We start from the raw sequence: 20,286 nt of genomic DNA on the forward strand, positions 1-20,286 counted from the left end.
CCTGTATATATGGTTAGAAATTTTATTTAATTATCTGTATATTACTGCAACAATTCTGCACTATTTTAATTACTGTAGCTTTATGGCATGTTTTGGATGTAGCAAAGTAAGTCTTCTCCCTGTCAGGAACACTAATTTTCTATTTCAAAATCTCCTCCGTGTTCTTACTCATTTTCCCTTCAGATAAATTTTAGAGTTCTCTTGTCAAGTTCTATGCAAAACTTTACTGGAATTTTGGGTGGTTTTAAATTGAACTTGTAGACTAAATGGGGACAAGTTGTTAATTTTTTCTCCTTTAAGAAATATGCATTGAGAGTCAACTCTCTGCTCTGCACTGTTGACAACTGTGGCAGAGATGATATCTTGTGTTCACCACACTGGGCGTTCTTTGAGGACACATTGTAGGCTAGGCATCTAAGCTTCCCTTGCAGTTGGGTGCCTTGAAGGGACCGTGTGAAGAGATTCTGAGCCATGGAATCGTGTTGATGTGATGTAAGTCACTGTAAGATCCAGCCCTTACAAACATCCTGCATGATTCTCAAGCCCTCTCTTCCCTTACTCTGGCAAGGGTGGGGGTCATGTGTTCAAGATGCTTTCTGCAGGATAGAATAGGTTTGCTTCAATTACAGTGGATCCTGTGTGAACAGGAAACCAACTTCTGTGTGCAATCTTCTGGTCTGGGAAGCTTCATTTGTTGCAGCAACATAGCCTATCTTCCCCTGGCTGACTGATTCAGCATCTTCACAGTTGGGCGTCTTCTAATAGTTTTCATCTCCATTAATCAATTGTTCTTTTAAAATCTTCACTGAAATTTTAGACGTTTGGTCATAAAAGTCCTGCACATATCTTGTGGGGGTTTATTCATAGGTATTTAAGCAATGTATTATGCTGTAGTGGTTACAAGCATGTGTTTTGGATACAGACAACCAGAGTCCGAACCCAGATTCCATCATTTATTGGCTATGTGACTGTGGGCAAAATCTCTCTGTACTGCCTTCACTTATCTATGAAGAAGTTCCTACCTCACAGAGCCACTGTGAGGATTAAATGAGTTATGTCTAAAATACAGTGTACCCAAGCATTTAGTAGAGTGATAGCCTCTATTATTACAGTTTTCCCACTTGAGGAATAGGATCAGTTTTTCACGTATGCTTTCCCTTATATTTTCTAGTTAGCTATTGCTGATACTGAGGAAAGTTATTACTGATTTTTGTAAGCTGATTTTTCATCCTACCACGTAAGAAGCCCATCAGTTCTCACATGTCAACCAGATTTTTCTAGATGAGTGAGTATGTATTTGCCCAGTTTGGGTATTAGGATTATGCTAGGATTATGGAACAAATTAGCAGACCGTCCTTTTATTGTCTTTCTCTGGATCAGTTTACATAAGATAGGGGTTATCCATTCCTTGATGGTTCGATAGGACCTGCCGATAAAGTCCCTTGGGCTTGATGTCTTCTTTTCAATTGCAGACATTTAGCTCTCTTATCATTTTATTTTATGTTATCTGACTGTTTAGATTTCCTACAGCACCATGACTCAAACTTGGTAATTTACATTTTCTATGAAAATAATGCATTTTATCAACACTTTCAAATTTATTGGCATAAAGTTGCACACAGTATTCTCACTAAATTTGTTTTATCTTCTGTGCTTCTATGGTTATGTCCCTAGCTCATTCCTAATGTGTTCATTTGTGCTCACTCTCTCTCCCCTTTGAACAAGCTTTTGCAATTTATTAGCGAGGCTCCTTTTTTTTTTCCTATTTCATTTATTTCAGCCTTTATTTGTATTAATTCCTTTCTGCTGCTTTCTTTGAGCTTGTTTTATAATTCTTTTTCTGGTTTCTGGAGTTGAATGCTTCATTTGCTTATTTTTCAATCTTTTGTACTTCGTGTAAAGGCCATGGAGCTTCTGACCACTGCTTTGCCTCTCTTCCAGGAGTCTGATATGCAGCCTTCCTGCTCTTGCTCATTGCTAAAGAGGTGATAATTTGAGTTCGATTTTTTTTTTCCGGACTCAAGTATTACTTAGAAGGTTGCTATAGAATCATCTATTGATCTACAGATTCATCTGCTAGACAGATTGTTGTTAATATCTAACATTATTGCATTCTAGTCTGAGAGTGTGGCTTGCATAATTTCTACTTTGGTGAATTTATTGAGATTCCATGTCCCTTTATTTAAGGGAGACACAGGTGTCAAATTCAGATTTTGGATCTAATTAAAGCTGAGTTCAAACACAGGCTATACCACTTTCCAGCTACATGACCCTAATCAAGGCTGTTAACTACCCTTGGCCTCAGTGTCACAATCTATTAAATGGGAATAATAATAATTCTTCTCATAGGGCTGATGTGAGAATTAGAGGTAACTTACATAAAGGATAAAATAGCATCTATGATGTAGTGGCTAATTAATGCATCAGCCATTGTGATGATGATTATTAATGTCATTATGATTGTGCTAGTATTACCTATAATTGCTATTCTGTTAGCCCATTTACACTTCCCAGAGAATGTAAATTCATTTCCAGTGGTCCTGGTCCCCAGATCCTAGTTGCTGGCCTTTTTTTTGCTGGCTTCTTTCTAGATCCAGATTTCTTAAAGCCAACAGAGTTGCCTTTCTTTGCCTATTTTTTTTTTTTTGCTTCAAATTACATAATTGATAACTTCTTTGTGTCATTCATTGGAAATAAATTGTACATATAAACATATACTATATATGTGTTTTAACTATAAAAAATATATATTTATACACATGTAATTATTATACATAAGTTAAATATATGCACAAATGTGGACATACATATGTATATGTGTGTATGTACATATATGTGTGCATATATGTATGCATCTACACACATGTATATATACAAAGCTCAGTCCTGCATTCAAGATTCCACAGTTTAGTGAAATGATTTTCTCCCTATTGCCATCTATATTAGATAGAATAATGGCCCACCCCAAACATCCATGATCGAATCCCTAAAGCCCACAAAACATTACCTTACATAGTAAAAGGGACTTTGCAGGTGTGATTAGGTTAAGAATTCTGAGATAGGATGATTATTCTGGATTACCTGAGTGGGCTCAATGTAATCATAAGGGTTCTTATAAGAGCCTAAGAGGTAGACAAGGGTGTCCAAGTCAGAGAAGGACATACAATTTGGAAGCAGAGCAAAGAGAGAAAGACACGCAGACACAGAGACTATGCCTTTGGCCTTGAAGTTCTGCTGATGCCTCGATTTTAGAAATTCTGACCTCCAAAATGGTAAGATAATAAACCTGTGTTGTTGTAAGCTACTAAGTTTGTGGTAATGCATTATAGAAGCATTGGGAAATTAATACATAGCCCTCAGAGGAAGGTATTGCTCCCATTTTCAGAGGGAAATCTGAAGTTTAGAGAAATTAAGTGACTTGCCCATGGAAATATACCTTGTCAACAGTGGTACTAGGAATTAAACCTAAGAGTTCATATCTCAGGAAGTGTGTATATAAGTGTGTGTATGATTTTAGCCACATTACAAATATTGGTGCATAGTGACTTCCTTTTGCCTGGGGTGAGAAAAGACTGTGGCTCAGCAGGAGAGGAGATTAAAGGCCCTGGTATGCTTAGTAAGACCCTTAGAGATGCAGAGAGAGAAAGGAAAGGGGGAAAAAAAAGAAAAAGAAAAAGAGACTCATAAAGGCAAATGATCCTTTAAGTTTAAAGACGTAAGCAACTCTCTCGCCCAAGCCACCTCAGGGCACAGGATGATTTATGCAAAGGTCTATTTGTTTGTTGGTTTCTTTCTTTTTGTTTGTTTGTTTTAATTTTATTTTTGTACCATGTGACATAATTGGACAGCTCCTTTAGAATATTCTGTCGTCTGGGAGATTTTCTTACAGAAATTCTAAAGAGTGTAGGCTCACAGGAAACCAGCCAAGCTCCGCATGAAACTATATTTATACATTTGCCAAAATGAAAAACATAAAATAAAATAAGTACGAAGATACAAACTGGGCATTTTAGCTGAAGGCAATGAATGTGTTACCCTGAACATACCCATCACGTTACAGAGAATACTAGAACTGGTTGGGATTTTTTTAGAGACTGTACCATAAAACCTTATACGTGTTTAGCCAAGAGCACGTTTTACATAATCCTTATAGCAACATCGTGAGATGGGTACTTTAATTCCAACATTGCCACCAGGGTCCCTGAGGGTTGGCATTTTAAATCCCTTGACCAAGATCACATGAGCACTTTGGAAAAGCCACAACTTTGACTTGGATCTTCCTCCTCCAAGTCTAGGGCTCATTCCACTGCAGCACAAATGCCTGCTTCCAACCTGTTTGCTTCCCAAAAGAGGAAACTAGGACCTAAGAGAAATGGCATTTATAGAGATTCTCAAGACAAGGTATTTATTTATTTACTTATTCATGCATTTACTCACTCATTCATTCACTCATTTCTATTCCTCAGTGGCTTATGGAATCAATAAAATTACGTATTGAAATGCATAGGCTAGAAACTATTTTTTTTAAATAGGGGAGGAAATCAAATCCCAGAAAAAAAAAATAGAAAAAATTTAAGAAGCTTTCAAGAAACTGCATACCACACAGACTTGGACCAATGTTGGAGATGAATCTTGGTATCCTACCACCACAGCAGGAGAGAAACAAGTATGTTTTTAGCTTTGCAGATCCTGCCACCTGAGAGAATCCCCACTCCAGGGGCAACAGGACCAGGGTCCTCTGTGACCCAGCAGTGCAGGCCCTCAACCACACGGACCCCACTCACAATGTCATACAAACCTTTCTCAGGAAAGTTCTCAAGATTGTCCCGATACTAACCAAAATGAAGATTAGTAAAACTGTTCTTGGAGTGGTCTCCATCTGCAGGTTTCACTCAAAGGAAAAATTTAGAGTTTCTAGAAAAGCCACTTTAAAGGTAACATACTCAAGGGTATTCTTCAGAAAAGAAGGAAGGGAAGGGAAGGGAAGGGAAGGGAAGGGGAGGGGAGGTAAGGGGAGGGGAGGGAATGATATGGGGACTCTGGGCTAAATCATATAAACTGTTTCAATTACTCTGAGATTCGTAACACTTGTAAGAAACACTAGCATTTCACCAAACACTAAGAAAGGAAAAAATTTCATTAAACTCTATCAAACCATTGATAGTAAAATACATCCTAATTTCAGAAATGTGGAAACTGTGGGCACTTTAGAACCAATCAGATATGATATGTTTCACCACTGCAGGACTTGCCAAAGCTTTTACTATGCCCAGGTGCCCTGTGAACCTTCAAGAGACTGTTAAGAGAGCGCAGGTTCTCCCATGTGGGCTTGATCACTGGAACTTCCCCTTTTTTGTCTTTGAGCATCTCATGGAACTAACGTTTTACAGAATCCACGTTGGGAAACACCTATCTGAACGAATGGGTGGACTTCGTATGCTTCCATCGGCTGTCTGTGAATGTCTTACACCTGAGCTTTTGCAGATGTTTCAAACAGCAGAGAGTGCAGCGTTGTACTGTTTGACAAGAACCTGGCATGTGCCTGTTCTGTGTTTACTATGAGAGGCAAATCAGAGCAGTAGAGCTCAGACGACCTTCCCTAAAAGTTGAAACCACAACAGAACAAGTGCTTGACTGAGTGACCTCGCATACTCTTGCAACTAGTTACTAACAGTAACTGTCTGCATTCTCGAGGTCAGTGTTTTCCACTGTAAGAGCCAATTTCACATTCGACAATGAAAATAAGAGGTTTCCAGTTACCAGTTGGTATTAAACACACGTATTTATCTCTTTTCCCTCCTAAAGTCACATGAAAATGACATGAAGCGGATATGCTAGTAAGGACTATTTGAGGCTGGATGTGCTTTTTGAACTCATATTTTTACATACATTTTCACTGCATTTTAAAGTAAACTATATTTAAATGCATTCAGTATATTCAGATTAGAAGAGAGTAACTGAGGGAATCTCCCTCCCCAGTGTCACTTCCTCACTGACTGTGAGACACTTCGGGGCCTGGCTTCCTCTTCCAAATGATCTGAGAAATACTGAAACTTCAAACATGTTGATGACATTGCTCACTACTTCTTATATAAGTACATACAGGAAACATCTCAGCAAATTATGTCAGGAAAACAAAACAAAACAAACTAACCCCACCCCCGCAAAAATGACAACCTTCTTTTTCTCAAGCAAGGACAACTGTATAATCCATTATACATTTTTTTTCTGTTTACTTTGGTTGCCAAGACAAATGGAGCTAAATTTATCTCATGTTGAGTAACTCCCCCATTTCCAGCTCCCCAAATTATTTTCTCCCTTTCCCTTCCTCTCCTTACAAATGGCTCTGATCGGTTCTATATTGATACTATCTGGTTTTTTAATAGGTTGGATTTATGTGGATGATATTAAATTCTCTTGGAAGAATGCACAGTATACACAGCAAACACACAGGCACAAATGAAACAAACGTGGTTGCTAGGTAACTTGCCTAGGTCTTGGAGAGAGGTAATGCTTCCTTCACCTGTAAGATTCATCGTTAAGTGTTTCATCTTAGCATCCAGTGACCTTCTCAACCTAGCTCAAATTCACCTGCTTCTCTCTACCACACTGGTACCTGTGCTCCATCAACATCAATCAGGACCGAGTGAGGCTCAAATACCTGTCCCCAATGTTGCCTTTGCCCCTAGTGGGTAAGGACTTGGACTCAGTGCTTCCTTGCATTCTCAGCACCCCAGCAAAAAGACCAGGCACAGAGTAGGTGCAACAGATCTTAGGTGGATGAAATCCTTAATACAACGATTATGGCTTTGGAGAAGCCCTTGGGCAAGCAGTGGGGAAAGATAACAGGGGCACACAGGTGACTAAGATCTGGTCCCTGCTCAATGTGATAGAGACCAGACAGGAAAGCAGGTGAGCAAGGGGGCTACCACCAGGAGAAGCAAGGGAGGCTGTGTGACCCCAGAGAAAAGACACTTTATCCAGTTTTGAGGAACTTGGCCTGAATAGGGGCTGACTGCCAGCACAGCTAGCCAGAGGGCCAGTCTGCAAGAAGTGGCAAGATGTCACTGGGATAAATTAGAATTGGAGGCAAAATGTCTATGGCCCTCTCCCTGGTTAAGAGGGCCCTGGGGGCAGAAAAGAAAAAAAAAAGGCAAGAAAAGCAGTCCTTTCTATACATGTTTTTACCTCACTTGATAAACATTGAGCCAATATTTAAATAGTATCAACTAGAGAGGACAAAGCATTACACTCAGCTCCAGGGTAACCACACATCTCATCTTGGCACTCTCGTAGGGCTCAGAGAAGACTTGTGGGAGAAGGTAACGCCTACACCAAGACTTGAAGATGAAACAGAGCATTCAAGCTAAAGACCACAGACATATGAGGGGCAGTGGGAACAATACTGAAAACTCCCAAAGCTGAAGCAAAGAGGCCTAATTCAGGAATAAGGATGTAGCTGGAAATGTAGCTGGAGAGGCCGGACTGGGAACAACTCCTATGGCCATGACAACCGAGGAACTTCATTTAACAATTATGAATTGAGCACCCACTATGTGCCGGGCACTGTTCTAAGGTCCCAGAGATAAAGCAGTAAACGGGACAGGCACTTCAGTCACTGAAAGATTAAATGAGGTGGCTTTATTCCTATTAGACTAATTATAACAACCATTTACTGAGTCTTAAGTGTGCTGGCCCCTGTGCACATATAATTTCATTTAATCCTCACAATGGTGCTTCAATCACATCTGACTCCACGTGAGACAAGAGACGTTTAGCAACTTGCTCAAAACCACACAGCCAAAAGTGGCCAGAGGCCAGCAGTGACATCAGATCTGTCTGTCTTGACTAATACTGGGGCCACATGGACTGGGTTTGAATCCCAATGCCCCCATTTACCAGTTATGTGACCTTCATCAAGTCACTGAGTCCCTCTGTGCCTGTTTTTTTGGACAGTATATCGAGATCATAATATTAGTACCTCCCTGGTAGAGTTGTTAGAAGAATTCAATGGGCTGATGCAATCAAAGCACTTAACACAGTCTAGGCATGTAGGAAGTGCTTAATAAGTGTTAGCCACTATTATTAACCTGGCTGCAAATAGGTTTGTTAAACCTGTGCTACCCAGGAAGCTCTCAGGAAGGGCACAGAGCACTGAGCAAGTTGACAAGGTCCCCTTGAGCGAGGGTTTGTTTTCCTTGCTTAATTCAATAGCATGCCACTTCTCCTGACCAACTTCCATACAAGTACCTGCTAATGGCTTTCTTTGCTCTGTTTACAGTGCTTCTAACAAGTGTGGCTAACTTCTCATTTGCATCCTTAATAGACAATTTTCAAAGCATGTTGACACTGCAGTTGGTTTTAGGAGACCTGGGTTTTTTGCTCTTTTTTTCTTTTGTCCTGTTTATGGGCAGTTGGATGAGCTGCAACAGCTCAGAGTACACTCCCAACTCTCCCAATTCAGTCTGATTTAAAACTTTCAGAGTCCTTTCTGGGTAGGGAAGGTTAGTTCCTCCTGATCTCACAGACCTTAAAAACATGAGGTTGAGCACCTCAGGTCACTGAGCAACTGGAGGGCTGTTGTCGCTACTATCATTCACCTGAGCTATTTTATTTAACAGATACAGAGAGTGTTAACTCTGCACAGGGCACCACTCCAGAGGACTTTACAAATATTATTGTGAATTGTGATGCAACTAATGTAATGCATTTAATCCTCATTAACAATTCTACAGAGAGAGGCTATTAGGGTCCCTATTCTGCAGATGAGGAAACTGAGGCACAGAGATGTTAAGCAACTTTCTCAAGGTCACACAGCCAGAAACAAGTGTGCTACATTACTAGCCATATGACCTTGGGCATATTACATAACCCTAATGGAGTAATAAATTACAAATGACTTTGCACCCTTCACAACCATCATTAAGGTAGGTATTAAAATTTTAGAGATGAAGAAACTGAAGGGCAGGGGTCCTAAGAGGCTTGGCTGATGTCTGAGAGAAAATTAGTGGCAGAGTTCGGATTAGAACCCAAGTCTATCGATTCTCCTTGACCGCTGCAGTGCTCTACGGGTGAAAGGTGGTGATAGTTTCTATGTCAAAATCCATTACTGCTGCGGCCCCTGCTGTTACTGTTATTTGCAGCAGGACACCCCCTCCCCCAAGTACAATAACAATGGTAGGAACACAGCTGATTCAGTATTCAAGCCTGAGACCCAAGCCCATGCATAATTTACTCAATGCTGCCCTGCAGTCACTTAAGCTGAAGAGAGAGACCCTATAAATTCAAGTTTGCATGCACTAATTTATTTCTTATTTATTCTACTGATACATATCGAGGGCCTCCAGCGAGCTGCTCTAACACCTGCTCAAAGGCGCCTGCAGTGCCAAGTGTAACTGGGGCAGAGGGCAGGGAGACCCTGAAAAAAGCCCCAGAAGGAAAACCAGACCCCATGGACTAGAACCATGCAGGTAAAATTAATTTTCTGTTGAACTGAGATTAAAGCCATACACATTCGTCTACCTCCTCTTTCGTGATAAGTAGGGCTGTAAAGGTTGTTCAATGCTTTATTCGCTTTTCTGCCTTAGTAAAGCACTGAGCACACTTCAGTGACTGACATTCCTGCATGAGCAAAGGATTATTTTTCTGAGTCACAGAATGTCAAAAGGGGAGCAAGTTTTCCAAGATGAAGATATTATCAGAAAGGGAAGGAAGAGAAGGAAAAAGGCTGCCATTTTCTTGAGTGATTGCTGAGGACCAAATGCTATGCTAGAAGCTACCCATGGCAGAGGTCTCCCCCTGCAGACTTTTCCAATATGGAAAACAATAATTACTGGAAGAACTACTAAGGCATTGTCCAAAGATATGATTTCACAGGTGGTCAAACTGTGGCCCAGAGAGGGATAGTGACTTGTCCCAGGCCACTCAGCAAGTTGGTCCCAATGTGCTCCCCTACTTTTTTACTTTTTATTTTTATTGAAGTATAGTTGATTTACAATGGTACATTAGTTTCAGGTGTAAGGTAAAGAAAGTGATTCAGTTAGATATATACATTTATATATATTCTTTTTCAAATTCTTTTTCATTATAGGTTATTACAAGATACTGAATATAGTTCCTTGTGCTATATAGTAGGTTCTTGCTGCTTATCTATCTTGTATATAGTACTGTGTATATGTTAATCCCAAACTCCTAATTTATCCCTCCCCTCACCCTTTTCTCCTTTGATAGGCATAGGCTGCCTTCTGTGTCTGTGAGTCTATTTCTGGTTTGTAAATAAGTTCATTTGTATCTCAGTAAGTTGGTCCCAACATGCCCCTCCTTTCACGCTCATCCTAATTTTAAAACTCAGCTGAATTCTTAGCATGAGTGAAAACTTCCAGCTTTGCCTGCATTGTTTCTTTTCCACCTCACTTCCCCCAATTAATTACCCTTACCGATAGGGGCATTAGGGTAAAGAAAGGGTAAACTCTGAACTTGGCAGTGTTTGATCCCTGCAGAAATAGAGTTGAAAGCCTGGGCTAAGCCCGTGTTCTTAAGCATCACACCTGCTGGTTTCTTAGTGACACTTCAAGATGCCTGCTTTTGTCTCCATAATACACTCACCTGGGGTACAGGGTAGATGCAGAAGGGGCGAGAGACTTCTGCAGAAAAAGATCCTGACCCTAGGATGCAGCCTGAGCATGGATTCCATTTGTTATAATCATTAATCAATGATTTATTTTTCTTCTTCCATGCTTCTTCTGAATACCTAACAAAAGGTTATACTGTTGCCTTTTGCCTCTTGGGCTGAAAAAGCAGAGGCAGAAAGGCCATCTCATTGAAGGTCAGGCCCAGCCGGGCTGAGCTATAGTTCCTGACCTTTTTCTGCATCCCCCGCTGCTGAGAAGGCAGTGGCTGGGCCTCGGGGACAGAGACTCACCCGCAGAACATGAAGATGGTGCTGGAGGTGGTGTCGTAGGGCAAAGGCAGTGTCTGCTGCAGGCATAGCTGCTCACAGCCACCGTTGAAGCCATCAGAGCAGTCGATGCCTTTGGAGTGGTCATAGCAGCCGGAGCCGTCCTTCATGGGCCTCAGCTCCTCCGGGCACTGCTCAGAGAGAGAGCAACAGGGTGGTTACGGATAAAGAGGTGATGGGTTCCTTCGCACCTTCTTCTCCCATCTCCTGAAAAGGGGCAAATTAGACTTTGAACCTGTATCGGGACCACAGAGCCAGGTTCAAAGTCTAATTTGGCCAACTAACAGCTGTGTGGCCTTGGACAAATTCCTTTACCTCTCTGAACCTCAGCGTGCCTACCTGTAAAATGGAAAGTGGTACAGTTGTGAGAATGAAGGGAGATAATGTCTGCAAAGGGCTTAACCATATAGCAAATGTTAGCTGCTATTGATAGTGACCTTGCTGGGATCATCACCATGACTGAGTTTATTACTGTCCAGTAGGGTCACTTTGGGAGGTAGCCTACCAATAGGTGTTTAAATTCCAGATCTTCCCCTTCTCCCTGTGTGACCTGGGGCAAGTTACTCTCCCTCTCTGAGCTTCAAGTTCCTTATCAGTTAAATAAGCATAACGCCTGCCCCTTGGATTTGTTGTCACATTGAAGTTGGATCATGCCTGGTGTATAACTTATTTCAGAATTTGGCATGTAATTTGGTACTTGTCAAATGTGGGTTCTCTTCACGATTCTGAGTATCTTAAAGCATCACTTCTTCTCCATCCTTGTGCCTAAAGTCCTAAATGAGATTCCTACATTCCCACAAAGCCCTCCTGAACAGTTTGCTGGCCACCATATGACCTCCTCTGTACCATCCTTGTAATGGCCACCAGGGTGACATTTCTAAATAACATCACTCCTCAGCTTAGATAAATACATGACTTCTAAACAACAACTATAAATTGAATTTTCTAAAGCTAATAGCCAAGGTCCTCTGCAGATGATATCAAGCCCTCTGCCTGGCCATGTGCATATTCCTCCATAAAACCAAATGGGCTCCGGCCACTAAAATGCCCCAACAATTCCAACCTTGAGTGACCTCAGCTGAATGCTCTTGTCGATGTTCCTGGCAGCTGCTAAGTGCTCCGTGAATGGACACTCTTACACCCTAGGGAAACTTGGTTATTTATTTAATTTAGTTCCCTATCATTTGATGAGGCTGAGCTCATCTCCAGTCCAGCAGATGCAGAAGCAGTTCTAACTCTCCGGTGTTGGGGAGAGAAAATGAGGTACTAGGTTTCCATTTCAGCCGCCCTGCTGGCATTTTCTGTCCACCAAGATTAACACCCAGAGCCCAGCCCTCCTCATCCATCACTGGACATCGCTGATTAAAATGCCCTCCCAATGTTTCTCTCCTCCCAACCAGCTCCCTCATCCCCTCTCCAAACCGTCATCCTAAACAACATCAATAACAAAACACACACGCAAAAATTAATTTACAAAAACCACAGTAACAAAAAAAGGTCAGCCCTCTTGGAAATTAAATTTCACCTAAGAAAAATCTGTAATTACAAATGCATGAGAGAATTCTTCGAGGAATTTGAGACTGGCGCCAGGAAGGGTGACAGAGGGAGTGGGTTATAAATGGCCTTTGTCAAGCTGCCGAAAGGTTATAAAACTGGCTACATTTTGTGCTTAAAAAGAAAAATCAATTTTCCATGTGAGTGAAGTGCTGTACATATTAATACAAGCTCAGAGGAGGCCCTGCTTGTCTCTGAATGTTCACTGTCAGACAGGAAGGCGCCTAGTCCCGGGGTCATTTGGAGAGACTTGTGCTGGTACAGGGGGCTGGGTCTGACTGCAAAGACTCAGAGATGTGTGCTGGAAGGAAGGGCGGACCTTCTTGCCAGGTCACCGGAAATACCTGGGGCAGGGTATTACTCACAGTTCTTTCCATCCTTCACTGAAAAAATATGTTCTATAATCCAGGCAGACTCTAAACACTTAATCTGTTTTAACTCGGTTAATCCTTATGGCAAACCTATAAGGTCATATGGTAGGCTAAGGATGGCTCCCAAAGATACATCCTCATCCTAACCCTTGGAACTCATGCTACTTTCTATTGCCAAAATTTTTTTTTTCAGATATAATTAAATTAAAGCTCTTGAGATGAGGAGACTACCCTGGATTTCCCAGGTAGGTCGAAATGCTGTCACAAATGTCCTTATAAAAGAGAGGAATGGAGAGATTATACATACAGAGAAGGCCATGTGAGGGTAGAGCAGAGATTGGATGATGGGGCCACAAGCCACCAAATGGTACAGTCACTGGAAACTGGGGAGGCAAGGACACATTCTCCCCTAGAGATCCTGGAGGGAGCAGGACCCTGCTGACATCTTGATTTTAGACTTCTGGCCTCCAGAATTGTGAGAGAAAATTTTTCTGTTTTATTTAGACTCACGGACATAGAAAACAAACTGTGCTTACCAAAGGGGAAAGTAGGGGGAAGGATAAATTAAGAGTTTGGGATTAACAGATACACACTACTATCTATAATACAGATAAATAATAAGGACCTACTGTATAGCACAGAGAACTATAATCAATTTCTTGTAATAAGCTATAATGGAAAAACATCTGGAAAAAGTACATATGTTGTTTGTATAGGTAAAATTGAATCACATTACTGTATAGTTGAAACTAACATTGTAAATCAACTACACTTTGATAAAAGGTAAAATTTAAAAAAATTCTGTTTTCTTAAGCCACCTAGTTTGCTAAGCCAATCTTGAATTTCTAATCCTCAAAAAATGATGTGAGATAATAAATGCTTTTTGTTTGAAGCTGCTCCATTTTGGGGTAATTTGTTACACAGCAATAGATAACTAATACAGTGAGATAAATGCATTAAGTGCTTGGCACAGTGTTCAGCAAATGGTAGCTGCTGTACTGAGTATTATGAAGAAGCTTAACATCTAATTTGAGAAATAAGAAATACACGTATTTGTTGGCCAGAAAACAAACATGAAGAAGCCCAGTTAATTTGAATGGGAAAGTGGAAATTCTGCAAATGTGATTGACCAGAGAATAGGGGAGCATTGTTCAGGGAAGTCTTCTTAGAGGGAAGAGATGGGTGTCACTGGAACAAAAGGGAGATTCTGGTGTCCTAAAAGGACAAAGATCAGAACTCAGCCCAGGCACACCACTCGCCTGCCTTGTGACCTTGGGCAAGGCCTTGAACCTAATTGGGCCTCGGTTTTCTCTTTTTAAATGAGGGAAACAGTTTGAAGACAAGAACATAAGGACTGACATCAGTCCTGAATTCCACACAGGTCTTTGACACCAAGCATCTAGGCAAATGCCTCACCTTAGAGACAGCCTCGGGTTCCTCATCTGTAAGATGGAAATAAGAATGCTTCTCTGGGAGGCATTTCTAGAGACCCTCGAGGAAAACAACCTAAAGTGTCTGGCTCAGAACCTGGCATACAATAGGCACTTAAGAAATGAAGGACAAATGATGAATACATGGAGCAAGAAATAAATGAATGAGCCCCCTGGCCACCTCAGAAAACCTAACTGGGACTATCAGCTTAGTTTTTCTTTCTTAACCATGTAAGTCCTTCATCGGAACATTTAACAGATGTTTACTGGACATATACTCAGTGCTAAGCAAACAGGCTGGATGCTGGAAACAAAGTCATAAAAAAGACAGACAAGACCCTGCTGTCGTGGAGTTTAAATTCTAGAGAGAAGACAAACGATTAACAAGTAAAGAAATAAAGTGATTCTTTCAAAAAGTTAAAAAGTATGACAAAAGTATAATGTGATTAAAAAAAGTGAATTGAGGATGGAGTAAAGGAAGCATAAATGGAGAATCTGAGCTAAACCTGAAAAATAAGTGGAATCTCCCTGGTGAATATAAGTGGAAAGAGTTATCCGAGAAGGAACAGCAAGTATGACAGTCCTGAGGCAGGAACAGTGTTGGCCTGTCCATGGAACAGAGGAGGTCAATGCCCTCGAAGCTCCATGAGCCCGGGGAAAACAAGATTAGCGCAAGACAAGGGGTGAGAGGTAGGAAGTGACCAAATCACTTAAGCCAGGGGTTGGCACACTATAGTCTGTAGGCCAAATCCAGTCAGAGGCCATGTTTTTTCTAAAATTATATATATTTTAACATTTTGCAATACTTACAGATTCACATGCAGCTGGAAGAAATACTATAAAACAGAGACATCCAGTGTATTGCCAGTTTCCCTCAATGGTAATATCTTGTAAAACTATACTAAAACATCACAACCAGGACATATACACTGATAATCAAAATATAGAACATTTCCATCACTACATAGATTCCTTCTGTTGCCCTTTTAAAGCCATGTCCACTGCCTCCCTGATGCTTGTCAACCACTGATATGCTCTCCGTTTCTACAATGTTTGTCATTTCAAGAGTATTACATAAATAATCACAGAGTTTTTGACCTTCTAGGGGGGGTTGATTTTTTTTTTTCATTTGGCATAATTCTCTTATTCATCCAGGTAGCAGCATGTGTCAATAGTTCCTTTTTCATTGCACAGTATTATTCTGTGCTGTGCATGGACTATAGTTTAACTGTTTGCTTCATAAAGGACACTTGAGTCATTTCCTGTTCATGGCTGTTATGAATAAAGTTACTATAAACATTAGTGTGCAGGTTTTTGTGTGGACGTAAGTCTTCATTTCTCTGGGGGGTAAAAAAGGCCAACGAATGTAATTTCTTGATCACATGGAACTGCATGTTTAATATTTTTATGGAGCTGCCAAACGTTTCCAGGGAGATTGCACTATTTTAAATCCTCACCAGCAATGCATGAACAATCCAGTTTCTCCACATCCTCATCAGCATTTGATATTGTCAGTAACTTTTTACTTTAGCCATCCTAGCAGGTGTGTAGTAACATCCCACTGTGGTTTGCATTTGCATTTCCCTAATAGTTAATGATGCTGAATCCCTTTTGTGCTTATTTTCCATCTTTATATCCTTCTTGGTGAGATGTCTCGTGATGTCTTTTGCTCATTTTATAATTGGATTGTTTGTTTTTACCATTGCTAAGATTTGAGAGCTCTTTATATATTCTAGACACTAGACTTTTGTCAGATAAGTGGTTTTCAAATGTTTTCTCTCCCACTCTGTAACTTGTCTTCTCATCTTCTTCAACTGAGTTTTCACAGAGCAAATGTTTTTAACTTTGATGAAATCCAAGTTATCATTTTCTCTTTTATGGATCATAAAATCTATATCTTAGAGTCTCAGAATTCTCCGCCAAGCTCAAATCTCAAAGATTTTCTCAAGAGAGAGAGAGTGTGTGTGTGTGTTCTAGAAGTGTTATAGCTTTATGTTTTACAATTAATTCTGTGATACATTTCAAGTTAACTTTTGTACGAGGTATAAGACTATTACACTGAGGTTTACATCTCCAGTGAAACTATCCAAACATAGAGATTTCTTTGGGGGGAGTTTTTGGGTTACAATTTCCATTTTCTTAGTAGTTATAGAGATATTCAAATACCTATTTCAAATTGGGTGAGTTGTGGTATTTTGCATTTTTCAAGGAATTGGTCCATTTCATCTAGGTTGTCAAGTAAATGTGTGTACAGTTATTTGTAGTAGTTCTTTCTTAATCTTTCTGGTGTCTGTAGTGATACCACCTGTCTCATTCCTGATATTTGTAACTTATATCTTTCCTCTTCTTTAATGGTCTTGCTAGGTTTTTTTTTTTTTTCAGTTTTCTTGACATTTTCAAAGAATCTTTTTTTGTTTGTTTCATTGATTTTGATCTATTTTTCTGTTTTCAACTGCATTGATTTCCTTTCTTCTGTTTGCTCTGAGTTTGTTTTGTTCTCCTTTCTGTAGTTTCTCAAGGTGGGATCTTAGATTCCTGATGTGAAACTTCTTTCCTAATGTATGCATTTATGGCTATACATTTCCTTCTCATTAAGTATAAAGGCTTTTACTTTAAGGAAAAGGATGAATTACTGCACTAGCTATGTCCCATACAGTTTGATATACTGCTTTTTTATTTCATTCAGTTCAATGTATTTTTAATTTCCCTTGAGACTTCCTCTCCGACCCATGGATTATTTAGAAATGTGTTGTGTAGTTTCCAAGTACTTAGAGAATTTTCTGTTATTTGTTATTGCTTTCTAGTTTGATTCTTTTGTGGCTGGAGAATCATACTCTATATGATTCAAATTCTTTAAATTTGTTGAGACTTTCATCAGGGCCCAGAATATGGTCTATCTTGTACATGTCCCATAGGTACTTAAAAAGAATGTGTGTTCTGTTGTTGCTGGGCAGGGTGTCCTATAAGCGTTAGCTAAATCCTTTTGGTTAATGGTGTTACGAGTTAATCTATAATATTGCCAACTGTCTAATTATTCTATTGGTTGTTGAGGGCAGAATGTAAAAAGATCCAACTATAATTGTGGATTAGTCTATTTTTCCCTTCGGTTCAGTTAGTTTTTGCTTCAAACATTTTGCAGCTCTGTTGTTTGATGCGCAAATATTAAGGCTTCCTATGTCTTCTTGGTGGATGGCCCTTTCATTATTATACAATGTCCTTCTCTGGTAATTTTCTTTGTTCTCAGGCCTGCTTTCTATGGTATGAATACAGCTACTCCAGCTTTTGCTTGATATGTATATGTCTTTTTCGATCTGTTTACTTTCCACCTGCCTAAATCATTATACATGAAATGAATTTCTTGCAGAGAGCATGTAATTGAGTCATGATTTTTGACCTACACTGCCAATTTCTGTCTTTTAATTTGTGTGTTTAGATCACTGACATTTAATGTGAATATTGATACTTCAGAGCTTAAGTCTACTGTTTTATTTTCTATTTTCCGATCTCCGATTTTCATTTCTCTGCTTTCTTTGTTTTGCCTTCCTGTGGGTTACTTGAACTTTTTTTTTTTTTTTAGAACTCCTTTTTAATTTTTCTCTAGTATTTTTGGGTGCATCTCTTTGTGTAGTTTTTTGTGGGTTGTTCTAATATGCGTAACTTACCACAGTCTACTGGTGTCATTATTTTACCAGCTTAACTGATGTACAGAAAGCTTACCTTACTTTGTGTCCCTTTATCCTCTCCCATTTATAATATAATTTTCTTAAATATTCCTCTAAATATACAGTCGTCCCTTGGTATCAGCAGCAGATTGGTTCCAGGAGCCCATGCAGATACCAAAATCCACAGAAGCTCAAGTCCCTTATATGGCCTGAAACAGTGACTACAATCAGTCCTCCATATCTGCAGGTTTCACAGCCACAGAATCAACCAGCTGGGAAATTGACATCTGAGGTTGGTTAAATCTGTGGATGTGAAGAACCTGGGGATATCAGGTGGACTATAATCAGGACCACATCCGACAATGCTGTCATTTTGGCTTTAACCATCAAGTGTAATGAAAATAGCTCAAGAGGAGAAGGAAGGTCTAATGCATTTATTCTTGCTTAATTGTGCTCTTCCTTCCTTTCCAATGTTCTAAGGTTCCTTCTTTTGTGATTTCCTTTCTGTTTGGGTAAATTTCATTAGCCTCTTTCTTTATAGTAAGTCTGTAGGTGACAAATTCTCTCAGTTTTCCTTCATCTGAGAATGTCTTCATTTCTCCTTCATTCCTGAAGGATACTTCACTGGACCCAGGATTCTGGGTTGACAGCTTATTTTTATTCAGCACTTGAAAAATTTTGCGCCTCTTCCTTCTGGCCTCCCTGATTTCTTATGAGAATGCCACCACCCCTCATTTCATATTTTCCCTTAGATGGCATTTCTCTCTCCTTGCTTTTAAGATTTTTCTTTTGAAAAACTAAAGATATTTTCAGAAACTGGACTATGATGTGTTGGTGTGGATTTCTTTGTGTTTACCCTTGAGTTTGCCCAGCTTTTTGAGTCACTGCAAAATGATTCATTTTGCTAAACTGGATACGTTTTCAGCTATTATTTCTTTGGCACCTTTTCCAGTCCTATTCTCTTTTTTTCTTCTTCTGGGACTCCAATGACACAAATGTTAAATCTTTTTTACAATCCCACAGACCTTTGCGACTGTGAGCGTTTTCTTTTTCAATCTATTTTCTCTCAATATTCAGAGTAAGTAATTTCTATTGTTCTATCTTTAAGTTTACTGGTTATTTCCTTGTCCTCTTCATTCTGCTGGTGAGTCAATCCCCTGTGTGTTTTTTTAAATGCAATTTTTGTACTTTTCAGTGATAAAATTTCCATTTGCCCCTCCTTTATATCTTCTACATCTTTGCTGAGATTTTTCTATTTTTTCATTCGTGTTTATAATTGTTTAAGCATTTTTATGATGGATATCTTAATGTATTTGTCAGATAAATCTAGTATCTCTGTTATCTTGTTAGTGGCATTTACTGGTTGTCTTTTTTCACTCTGTTTGAGATCTCCCTGGTTCTTGGTATGACAAGTGATTTTCAATGGAAACCTAGACATTGGGACATTATGCTATGTTATTATTTTAAAATTCCGTATCTTATTTAAACTTTTCTTTTTTTTTTAAAATCTGGCTTGTTCTGACACTGCTCCAACAGGGGAAAGGGGAAGCATAACTTATCACTGCCAGAGGGAGGCAGAATCCCAGTTTCCCCACTTGGCCTCCACTGACACCCAAGAGAAGGGTCCCCATTACTGCAGGGGGTGGTGGTCATCTGACTCCCTATTAGGACTTTACTGATACCTTCCTGGATGGAATGGTAGGCACGCCCAGTTACTGTTCCCCACTGGGCCTCCATTGATACCATGTGGGTAAGGAGGGTGGCTACATTCCTCCTGATCAATGGTAATGGTCCTGACTTTCTGCTAGGCCTCTTCTGGCAATATTTCAGCAGGGAGGGGGAAGAGCATCCTATTACTGCAAGCTGGGGTAGAAGTCCAGGCTCTTCATTTAGTCTCCACTGACTCTGGATGGAGTGACTCCCTTGGGTGGGAGTGGGAGGGTTGCTCATTACCTCTCAGTGAGGATTAAAGTCTTGGCTCCTTACCTGGCCTTCTCTGATACCACCCCTCCACCACCACAGCAGGGAGGGGGACTGAGTTGTGAGATTATCTCACTACAGCCTGCTAAGGATGGAGCCTAGTTCCCTACTTGGCCTTTATTAGCGTGGGTGGAGGAGGGGCCATGCTGTTATTATTTATTATTATTTTTTCCTGTGATGTTCAGCTGGAATTGAATGGTTAGTGTCTTAAATTTTCTGTCTTGGTTGGCTGCCCTTTTCCTGATGCTTTGGCTGAAGAAAGCAGCTTTTTCTTCTTCTTTTTCTTCATTTGTTTGTTTTTGTCTTTATCAGCATTTCTGAGTTGCTGGCTC

The 20,286-nt window shown here is 40.0% G+C and overlaps 1 protein-coding gene across 4 annotated transcripts in view; it reads right to left on the reverse strand.

Moving 5' to 3' along the window:
• The window catches only part of ASTN2 (astrotactin 2), an 800,009-nt gene that overhangs the window by 286,676 nt on the left and 493,047 nt on the right, over positions 1-20,286 (reverse strand). For all 4 annotated transcript variants that reach the window (XM_074362105.1, XM_074362106.1, XM_074362104.1 and 1 more), the window contains one exon: positions 10,922-11,088. In XM_074362105.1, the coding sequence (XP_074218206.1) occupies positions 10,922-11,088 (167 nt within the window). The remainder of the gene's footprint in view (positions 1-10,921; positions 11,089-20,286) is intronic.

Source organism: Camelus bactrianus, chromosome 4, assembly GCF_048773025.1.
Source record: "Camelus bactrianus isolate YW-2024 breed Bactrian camel chromosome 4, ASM4877302v1, whole genome shotgun sequence".
Taxonomy (NCBI): domain Eukaryota; kingdom Metazoa; phylum Chordata; class Mammalia; order Artiodactyla; family Camelidae; genus Camelus; species Camelus bactrianus.